This window comes from Varanus komodoensis, unplaced genomic scaffold, assembly GCF_004798865.1.
Source record: "Varanus komodoensis strain SLA01 unplaced genomic scaffold, ASM479886v1 scaffold29_3, whole genome shotgun sequence".
NCBI lineage: Eukaryota > Metazoa > Chordata > Lepidosauria > Squamata > Varanidae > Varanus > Varanus komodoensis.
In genome coordinates this window covers 1680712-1690500 of record NW_025335760.1, presented here as the reverse complement: position 1 = coordinate 1690500, position 9789 = coordinate 1680712, and the positions used below count along the sequence as shown (strand labels likewise).

At 66.3% G+C, this 9789-nt stretch overlaps 1 protein-coding gene across 1 annotated transcript; it reads right to left on the bottom strand.

Moving 5' to 3' along the window:
- Positions 1–2185: 2185 nt before the first annotated feature.
- Positions 2186–7572, bottom strand: LOC123026161 (B-cell differentiation antigen CD72-like). The gene is made up of 7 exons (XM_044435457.1): positions 7502–7572; positions 6754–6911; positions 5900–5989; positions 5265–5615; positions 4127–4293; positions 3386–3480; positions 2186–2912 (listed from the first exon to the last, which is right to left on the bottom strand). The coding sequence occupies exons 1-7, from the start codon at positions 7570–7572 to the stop codon at positions 2798–2800; spliced, it is 1047 nt and encodes a 348-aa protein (XP_044291392.1). The 3' UTR covers positions 2186–2797.
- Positions 7573–9789: the final 2217 nt, after the last annotated feature.

The following is a 9789-nucleotide window of genomic DNA, read 5'->3' as shown; positions in this document are numbered from 1 at the left end:
CGGTGGCTTACAGGGAAAAGCCTCTGCGGGATCGCGGCAGCAACAGCGAGCCCCGTGCCCCTAGGTGGCTTCCTCGCGCTGCGAGCTCCTCGGGGCAGGGACCTGCCCTGTCTTCCTCGAGCCAGCCTGGCCCAGAGGGCGCAGCGCGTTTCAGGTGCAGGGCGCGCCTCGATCTCATAACTCAGCGGACGCGCTGCAAGCCGGGCGACCACAGGCGGGCCAGTGCCTGCCGCCTCCGCGTTGGATGGCACCGGCCAGGGAAAGCCGCTCTCGGCTGTGGGGCCCAGGCAGGCGGGTCACGGCCCGCTTGGAGAGGAAACAGCCCACGCCAGCCGCCCCCGGCCGTTCCCAGTAGGCCGAGGCACATGGTGGGCAGGTAGCTCGGCTGCCCACTTCCCCTTTCCGTGCACGATCAGGCCATGCGTGCGTCCCCGGGGAGTCCCCCCGACGGTGCAGCTGCAGCCTTGCCCGGAACCACCCCCTGTGCTGGCAGAGGGCCCAGCCTGTCCCACCCAGCAAGGGTGCTGACCTCGAAACGTGCCTCGGCGTCGATCCGAATCCAGGCCACGAACTGGCCCAGCCCCCTGCAGGAGCGGAAGTGCCCCGTAGCGCATCCGTGGGGCAAGATGCTGCGGCCTGCTGAGCTCTGGCTGCTTGGCGGGGGGAGTGCGCTCCCTCCAGGTCACCCGTACTCCTCCCCCCCCATCCCAGATGCTGCAGTTTGGATGACCGGCCCTTCTGGGGCATCGCTTGTCCCCGCAGCCCTTCAAAGAATCGACGTGCTGCCCCCAGCATCCCCACGAGACTGAATCGCAGGGTGAAGCCCTGGATTATGAGGGGCCGGGCCAGGCTGGATTTGGGGGGACAGGTTGGCCTGTGGGCGTGCGCATCCACAGGCCACAAAGGCAAGATCTAAAGGGCCAACACACACACACAGGCTTCTTTTCTGAGAGCTGATGAAAGGGCTGCCCTCTCTCCTGGACACCCCCCCCCCGTCCCTCTGGTGAGCCCACTGCAGAACTCGGGGTGGCTTTGCGTGCGTGGCGGGGGGCAAGCGGCATCTCCCGGTTGGTAGTACCAGTGGCCCCTTTGGCCTGCTGGCGCTGGGCCACATGCAGCCGGCACCTTCCGGGGGTTGAGAGCGGGAGGTTGCGCCCCCTCCTCTGCTGCCTGGCGGGGGCCTCAGGCCAAGGGAGAGCCAGCCTGGCCCTTCTTCCGCCTCCGAAGCCGCAGCGGAAAGGGGCTCGCTTCCCCCACTGCCCTTCCGGCAGCACTCAGCTCCCCTGCGGGGAGGCGTATTCGGGCCCCTCCATCCGTCGAGGCAACAGGAGTCCCCTGCTGCCACCCCAGGCAGGAGCCCCACTGGGGGAGAGCAGCCTGGCCCAGCTGCATCGAGGCGCTCGCGTGACGGCTCCCCGCTCCCCTCCCCTCCCCTCCCCTACCTTGCCCCCTTCCTCCTCGCCGCCTCCGGCTGGTGCCTCTCAGCCCGCCAGCATGAATGCTCTGGGGTGGCAGCGGGTCTGTGCATGTGTGGGGCGAAGGTGGGGCTGCTGCCCAGTGACCCCAGCTGGCCTTTGCTTGCCTGGAAGCAGTGGCACATGGGGAGGGGAACGTCCTCTGGCCCACCCCCTTTCGGGCAGCTGCCCTCACCGTTGCTGTCCCCCCCCCCCCTGGTCTCGAGCACCCCCCCACAGGCCTGCCCGGTCCAGGCACCTGCCTGCGCGATGCGGCTGCCGGCTCTTGGCCAGCCAAGCTCACTGGCTGAGGTGGGATCCCGCCGGGACACAGCGAGGGGCTCCTGCCCACCCCCAGCAGCAAGGAAGCAAAACGTGCAGCCGCGCCGGAGCACTGATCCTGCACCACCCCTGAGCACCGCTGTGCAACCAGCTCGCCTGCCGGGCGTGTTCCTTCCGCCTCTCTGCAGCCCGCTGCCCTCCCTCGGTGGCTTGGGGCACGGCATTCCACGGGCACGTCACGGGTCCCGCTGTGCCACGGAGCCCCACGTTGCCAAGGACGGCTGAGGTGGGGGGCACCCAGCCTTCCCCCCCCCTTCCTTTCCCTGCCAGAACAAGAGGCTCCGGGAGACCCAGCAGCCTCGTTTCGGAAGGAGCTCAATGTCTCCCCGAGGGAGGGCCACAGGTGGGGAGCCCCGTCCGCAGCGGGTGTCTGGCGCGCCACACAGCGATCCGTTCTCCTGGGACTTTATTCGACAGCTCAGGGACATTCCCAGTCCACCCACCTTGGCGGAGGGCGCAGCCTCCTCTCGGCAAAGGAAGCAAGGTCTGGCCCCTGCGGCGGACAGCGGCCCCGGGCCCTGGCACAAGCCCCCAGAGGCAGGAGACCGGAGCATGCGTGTCGCCCTTGCCCCCGATGCCACCGAAGGCTCCGCCGCACCTCTCTGCCCGCCCTGATGCCGGGTCTGGCGGAAGGGTTTCCTGGAGGAGAGGGGGTGCTGCCCCGTGGAAGTGGGGGGCAGCTGCAGCGCCGCTAGTGGCTTTCCCGCGGGGAGCAGGATCCTTTCCTGGGTCGAGGGTCTGCGAGGCGCCTCCTGCAGGGGCGGGCGGGCGTCTTCCAGGCTTGCGTGGCCACACTGGGGGGGACAGGCAGGGTCCCCTCCTTCCGCCACCGCTTGCTGCTCCCCCAGCTGAACGCCACCGTCGCCCCCGCGTCACTCCCGGCCCCCTCTTGGCAGCCGCGGGCCACGTGCGGGGGGCAGGGCGGCTCGGCGTGCATGGCCCCTGCAGGCCAGCCATGCTGTTGGCGACGTGGCCTCCGCCACAGGGTCGAAAGCGCGTGCCTAGGTCTGGGGTGCTTTCTCACAGATGAATCGAGAAGTCGAGTCACAGCGTCTTCTGGACAGGCGCCCGTCACTCAGTACTCCACAGTCTCCACTGTACCAAGAATTCAGCTCCCTGAAAGACAGGAAGCCTCCGTCAAGGTCGCAGGGGAGCCCCCCTGACTGCCCCCCTGCTCCATCCCGGAGCGGCTCTGCGCGCATGCAACCTGCGACAGGCCAGAGACCGCGCATGGCGCTTCCCTCGGTCTGCGGAAGAGGAGGCCGCCCTGCTCCCCGGGGCCAGCCAGCCTCTCCCGCGTGGCCGGCTCTTGAGCAGGGCACAGGGGCTTCCGAGGGACAGAGTCCGACGGGCGCGGATGCCACGCGTCTGCAGGGCCCCCCCCCCACGAGCTGCTCTCCGATGGGCTCCCCTCCAGTTGACCTGCATCAGTTCCAAGGAGCCAAGGCTCCTGAAATACGATCCGATCCGGGAGAAGAAGGGTGGAGGGTCTGTCTATTCCACGTGCCCCTGCCCCATGTGGGCAGGAGAGCTTGCAGCTGGCCCCCGTCACCCCAAGTCCACTTCCTGGCCTGCTTCTCCTCACTTGCCTGTCCAAGGGAGCACCGTCACCCCAAGTCCACTTCCCGGAGTAAGTGCTGTAACTTAGTCCGATCCAGTAGGTATTTAGGTACTGGTGAGAATTCTAGAAGGAAAGGTTAGCCTGTTCGCCCGTCCGGCTGGGGCCCCTTCCCAGGGAGGGCGGTCCCTTTGGGGAGGGGGGTCCCCCTGGGGTCTGGCTGCCCTCCAGTCCAGAACACAGAGCTTCCCCGAGGGGGGAGCACAGCCTGCGCTGGGAGAGGCTGCCCCTCTGAGGGGGCCTCCTGGCCCTGCCCCACTTCTTGGCGGTGTGCTCCACCGTTTCCCCCAAAAGGAAACAGCACGGGGGGGAGGGGGGGCTCTGTCCTTTTGGGATGCCCAGTTCGCCAGGCGTACAGCTTGGCCGTGGGAAGCTGAATGGGTGGGTACTGCCCTTCTGGTCAGACCTGCCTTCTCCAGGCTGGTGGCTCCCAGGTGGAGTTCACCTCCCATCATCCCCAGTTGGCCAGGGCAGCTCTGGAAAGCGCACAGCTGCAGGGGGCAGTGCCAGCTGCAGAACGCCATCGCTTCCGGGCCTCTGCGCTGTCTCGGGACCGTGTGGCTCGACCTTCCTCGAGCCCCTTGGGTCACCCAGCCTTCCCAGGGCAGGACGCAGAGCTGCCTCCTGCGAGCTGCTTCTGGCCCACACCAGCGCGGCTGGTGGCCCCCGCCCGGCCCAGCCCGGCCCACCCAGTGGAGCCCTAGCACCAGACCAGTCCTTCTGCAGCCCACAGATCTTCAGGATTCCAGGGGCTTCTTAAGATGGCCAGCTGCGATGTTTTCCACCGACAAAAAGTTATGCTGTCTTTCCAAGACTTTCGATCCGTTGAAATCCAGAGGCATTTGCGCCGGAAGAGTACCCACCCCGTGGAGCAGCAGCCTGGCGAAGAAAAGGCGAAGGCGGTGGAGGCTCGGCCGCTTGCGGGGGCGCTCCAGTCTCGCGCACTCGGCCTGGCTCAGAGACGGGCTGGTCCGGAGCCAGCCGGTCCCCAGGGGCTCGCTGCCCAGCTTTTGCTCCCTTTGGGCAGCATGGCGGCCCGCAGAATGAGGCCACCTGCTGCCGTGGACCTGCGGAGGCGCCTTCTGCCCGCTGATGCGCCCCTGCCAGAGCTGAAGGCCGGGCCACCGAGCGGCTTGCCCCGCAGCCCAGACGCCCCCGCGGAGGCCGTCTTGAGGCCGGGCGCCTCAGCTCAGGATGAGCCACTCCCAGGAAGAGCCGGCGTGGCCTGGTGGCGGAGTGCTGGCCCGGGGTCCCAGGGGATGCAGGTCCTGGTCCCCGCTTGGCCACGGGGCTCCCTGGGGGGCGTTGGGCCGGTCACCCGCTCTCAGCCCGACTGCCTCGCAGGGCTGTTGCGGGGACACAACGGAGCCACGCAGGCGCCCCGGCTTCCTGACAAGAGGAGAAAGTAGGATTTTTGCCAGGTGATAACTATAATGCCAGGCAGCTGGCAGACGAAAAGCAAGTGGTTCCAGGGAAGGGAGGAGGGAATGGGGGGAGGGAGTTGGGGGCCCTCCTCTTCCCACACGGTCACCGGGAGCTGCTCCCCAAGGAGGCACCCGGCGTGCCATCCCCCCCACACCAAGGGGAAGCGCCTCGGTGCAGGCACGGGGATGGAGGGGGCCTTTGAGAAGCGGGCGGCCGCTCGCATGGCTCTGGCCAGGAGGGCTGGGTTTCCCCTCCATGGCTCACTGGCAGCGGACTTGCCGCTCGGCCCACGTCTCGCCCTGGACTCAGAATTGGACTCGCCCTTCCCCCAGTCAGTACTTTTTCCTGCATCCCTGATAAAACTTTTCCCAGTTTGCAGCAAAGCCTTGGCCCGACCCCTGCAGGCGAGCGCCAACTGCACCCACCGATCTTCTGGCGCGCTTCCTCCAGTGACGCCCGCAGCTCCTCCACCACCTTCGCCTGCTCCTCCAGGGCCTTCGTCTGCTCCTCCAGGGCCTTCTGCTGCTTCGTCAGATTGAGGCTCGCCTGGCTCAGCACCGCTTCCCGCTGCTCCAGCACCCTCTGGGTCCTGTTCGCCTGCATCCGGCTCTCCCAAAGTCCCACCCGGGTGGCGTTGAGCTCTGACTCGGCCTCGTGCAGCGACTCCTGCAACTGCTCCAGGCTCTCCTCCCTGGCGTGGATTTTCTCCGTCAGGACGAGGCTGTGTACCCGGCGGGCTTCGGACTCCTGCTGGAGGTGCTGCGAGAGCTGCCCGTCTGCACGGCAAGGCGAGACTGCCATGAGGAGCCTGGCTGTCCCCCGGGGAAGGGGCCACCCCGGAGAAGGCCGCGTGGCACTGGTGGAAAAGGCACCGCGGCTCCGTGAGCTGCTGCGCTCGGCTCGGCATGGGCTTGGCTAGCAGGGCTGCAGGACCGGAGTTTTGCGCTCGGAGGCGAAGAGGGCCGGCCGACCGACCGGCAGAGCCACGCCTGCGCAGAATCCCCCCTCACCCGTTCCCCGTTTGGGATGGGCGGCTTGGAGCAAGGCGTCTGCTACTCACAGTGGAGCCCGAATCCGATGGTGGTGGCGAGGAGAAAGATGCACGTGCCCGTGAATGCCCAGACCACATACCAGGTTTTGCGACTCCACCCTGCAAGGGAAACCCAGGCGACTGAGCTGCCTGGGAGGCTGCAGCGCTCGGAGGCTGGGGCTCTGCCCACTCAGGGGGTGCCTCGGGGGCAGGATGCCGCCTGCCCCTGGGGGAGGGCTGCCCGGACACCACCCACCTTCCGGGCACTGCAGTAGAGCGGGCAGGCACACGGGCGAGGAAAGGGAAAGGCCGACCCGGTGCACGGCCCGTCTGGGGCGCGAGGGAGGGAGGCCTGGACTCTTCGGAGAGAGCAGAGAGGGCTGTGGCGGCGGAGTCTGCCAGCTGCCGCCCGAGGCTGCGGGTGGAGGGGGGGCCGGGCTCCGGGATCTGCACGTGCCCCCGCTGACCGGCCAGCGTCCCCAAGGCCGACGGCAGCGCTCATCAGTGCTCACTGTCAGCACTCGAACCCGGCAGAATGGACGTGCTAAAGCTACCAAGGAAGCGAATCCAAGGAGGAAAGGCATGGCGGGGGGTGATTTCACGAGGAAGAGCCAAAAGCCGCCCAAGGCCAGTGACGCCAGCGACCCGGCATGGGAAGCCCTTCCCAGTTCCAGTTCAGTGTGACGGAGATGAGCCCCGCTCCTGGGATGGGGGTGCCACGCAACCCGCCTCCCTGCCGGCGGAGGGGAGGCTCCAGGTGTGGAGGCACCTCCCCCCCTTGCTGGCAGTGCCGGGCCCCATAGGACGCAGGAGCGCAGCCCCAGGGCTGAGCGGGAGCTGGGCGGGGCCGCCGTGTGCTCGGGCCCGGCCAGCTCCCCGCTTACCTTGGGAGGGCTGGGAGCCACTGGGCGCGCTCTCGTCCCCCGGCCTGGCTACCTGGACGTTCTCGTAGGTGAGCTCTGCCTCGCTTGCCTCTGGAGGAGAGGAGGGGGCGGCGTGAGTGGGGGGAAGCTGAGCGGGGTGCGGCTGCCCTGCCCAGGGGCTGCAATGGAGGCGCCGGATCGGTGGGGAAGGGGCCAAGGGGGCACCAAGAGCTGTGCAGGGCAGGTCGAGGTCTCAGCCAGGCTGGCCACGCCTTGCCCCGGGCTGGCCTTCGGGCCAGTTGCCCACTGCGGCCGGAGTGGCTGTGCACAGGGGGAACTGTTGGGGTGCCTTTCTGGGGGCGCCTTTCTCCCCCAGCCAACGATGCCTGGAGCTCCGGTGCTTATAGCAGCTCCTGGCCGGCAGGTGACTCCTGCTCCAAGCCCTCCTGCATTTCCCTCCTGCCGCCGCCGCCTCTGGCTGAGAAAGGGAGCAGCACTGCAGCAAGACCACGAGCGTGGAGGGGCAGGCGGGGCAGAGCCTCTGGACAGCGCTCTGGGGGTCGGCGCGAAGGCGGTGCCGCTGCAGCTCCGAGGAATGCTCCGCTGCGTAGCCCCCCACGCCCCATCCAGGCATCTGGAAGTAAACCCAAGCGTTCCCGGGTGCTCCGAAGCCACCACTTCTCTCCCCCTGCAAAAGGGACCAGACGCAGGTCAGGGCTGCCCTGGCACCGCTCACCACCTGGGGAAGCTGGGCCCCACGGAGCCGTACCTTCCGGTTGCGTCCTCCCGGGGGGGGCGCCTCACAAACTTCAGGTCGGCATAAGTCACACCCTCAGACATGCTGAAGGTCGGGGACCCTCGGAAAGAGCAGTAGCAGCAGAAAGAAAGTCTTCACTTGCATCCGCTTCACTCCCTTCCTTCCAAGCAGTTGTGAGAAGGAACTGATACTTGCGAGCAGAAGTCTATCTTTACCAAAAACCCCCCCCCCCCCCGAGCACGAAGCTGGACCTCCCACACAGTAGCCCTGAAAGTGGAAGTCCCGTCATGTGTCTTCACTGTCGCGCCACTTCACTCCCCGGGGAGAAGCGACCGCGGCTGACGGATCCCCCCAGCCCTGCAGATTGGAGGCTGCCCCTCCGCATTTCCCCGCCACATTCTGGCCCTCCTGCTCCCCCTTCAAGTGCCAGGGTGAGGATGCACCCGGCGTGCAAGTGCCCTGCGGGATACCATGACGGAGCAGCCGAGGGCTGATGTGCTCCGGTCGCACGCATGAAAGCATTACCAAATCTGCTCTTCTTCCGCTGGGCAGACCACAGCGTTTCCTCCCAATTCTTCCCAGCCCCTTAACTCCATCTGCCAGAGAAGGCCTCAGGAACAGGCAACAGCAGGAGAGGCCAAGCAGGGCAGTGGGGTGCCTGTGCCCCGACACTCCGGGAACCGGGGGCCACCCCTGCTGGGACCAGGTGAGAGGAAGGCTGGGGTCCGAATGGAACTGGCGAGCGCTGGGAGTCATGCCCGTGGGGGCCAGGGGCCAGGCCCACTGCTTGCTCTGCGAGCTGAGGCCGTGGCGTTATCACCCTGCCTCATGCAGGGATGCTTCCAAGGTTTGGGCGGGACGGAGTGTCCAAGCGTGATCGCCTCCGGCTCACGGGTGCGCTGTGGTTTGCTCCTGCCTCTCGTGCTCCCAAGAGGAGCTCCCGGCGCGTCCTGGTTCCTGGCCCTGGGGGCCCTTCTCTGGAAGTGCCGTAAGGATTGGGAGGAGATGCCCCAACGCGCTCCGAGCATTACGCAGATCTTCAGGGAATCAAATGCTAAAGGACACGTGTCCGCACGTGGTGTGCGAGCCAAATGAAGGGCACCTGGTAAGGGGAAGGGCTGATGGGGGCAAAGGGGCCTGGGACACCACAGCAGAGCATCACACGATGCAGGTGTGGAGAAAGTGGGCGGGGAAGAGCTTGAATGGGAGTCTTTTTATCGTGCTGTCAGTTTGCGTACTTCCAGCAGGGCGTGTGTTGTGCATGGCCACGCTCTCCGTGTAGCAGAAGCTGCCTCCTGATGTCGCTGTTTGCAGCCCCACTCGTGCCGGGTGCTGTGACCGGGTGTGCCGGGCACTGTCTAAGCGTGCCCCCGTCTGAACCGTGAGGCAGAAACCTCCACGCAGTGGGGCTTCCAGTGCCGCGCCAGGCGGAAGCTGGGAGGGCAGCGGGAGCAGTGGGGCAGGGCTTTGCCCCCCTATCCTCTGCTAGACTGGCTTTGTTGCCTGTCCTGGTATGGCATGGGGGGGGGGGGGCTCTGGAAGCATCTCCGGGAGGGCAGATGTGCTGCCTTTTCCAGTCTCCTCCCCTCCATCCACCAAAACGTTCCTTTCCCCCTTTCCAAAGGCGATTTTTCAGCCTTGGAGGCCAGACAGCACATGGTGCTTCCCACACTTGGCTGCAAGCGGGCAGGGGAGTGGGGTCAGGTCTCTGGCTCTCCCTTCTGAGGCCAGAGCACTCTCCCTGGCCCCCGAGGGGCAAAGCCCCATTCCACAGCTCCTCAGATGATAGCCAGGGCAGCAGGTTGCTCCTTTCAGCTGCAAGTTGCCACAAGATGCTTTACTTCTTTTGTGCTGCACGGAGAAGGTTCAGCTAGGAAATTGCTGGGCAAGGGGCTCTGGCTGGACAGAAGAAAATGCTTCCACCGTTATCATCATCACTTGTCACATTTCTGTATCACCTGCAGCTGAAGCGCTCTAGGTGGTTCACAACAGAATATAAAAACGGTAACATACAATACAATACATAAGACAGCATTTCAAACATTTTAAAATTAAGTGAAACAGCATTGAAGTACATCAAATAAAACGAAAAAGACCTAGCCAAGAAGAAGAAGAAAACCTTCTGGATAAGCCCATCGGGACCCCGGGCGACCAGGGAGCTCGTTAAAGGCCGCACGAGCAGGGCTGCCTTCGCTCGCTGCCGACAGGACGGCAACTCTGGCCCCGGGCGGCCGCGGCGGGGAGGCTGCCGCGAAGAGGGGGCCGCGCAGCGCGCTCCTCCCTCCAGAAGGGGGCGCCCG

Coding starts and splice junctions, on each gene's coding strand:
- LOC123026161 (XM_044435457.1), bottom strand. CDS start 7,572: ATGTCTGAGGGTGTGACTTATGCCGACCTGAAGTTTGTGAGGCGCCCC. Junction 5,990..6,753: donor TGGCTCCCAGCCCTCCCAAG/GTAAGCGGGGAG, acceptor TTTCCCTTGCAG/GGTGGAGTCGCAAAACCTGG. Junction 5,616..5,899: donor CATCGGATTCGGGCTCCACT/GTGAGTAGCAGA, acceptor CTTGCCGTGCAG/ACGGGCAGCTCTCGCAGCAC.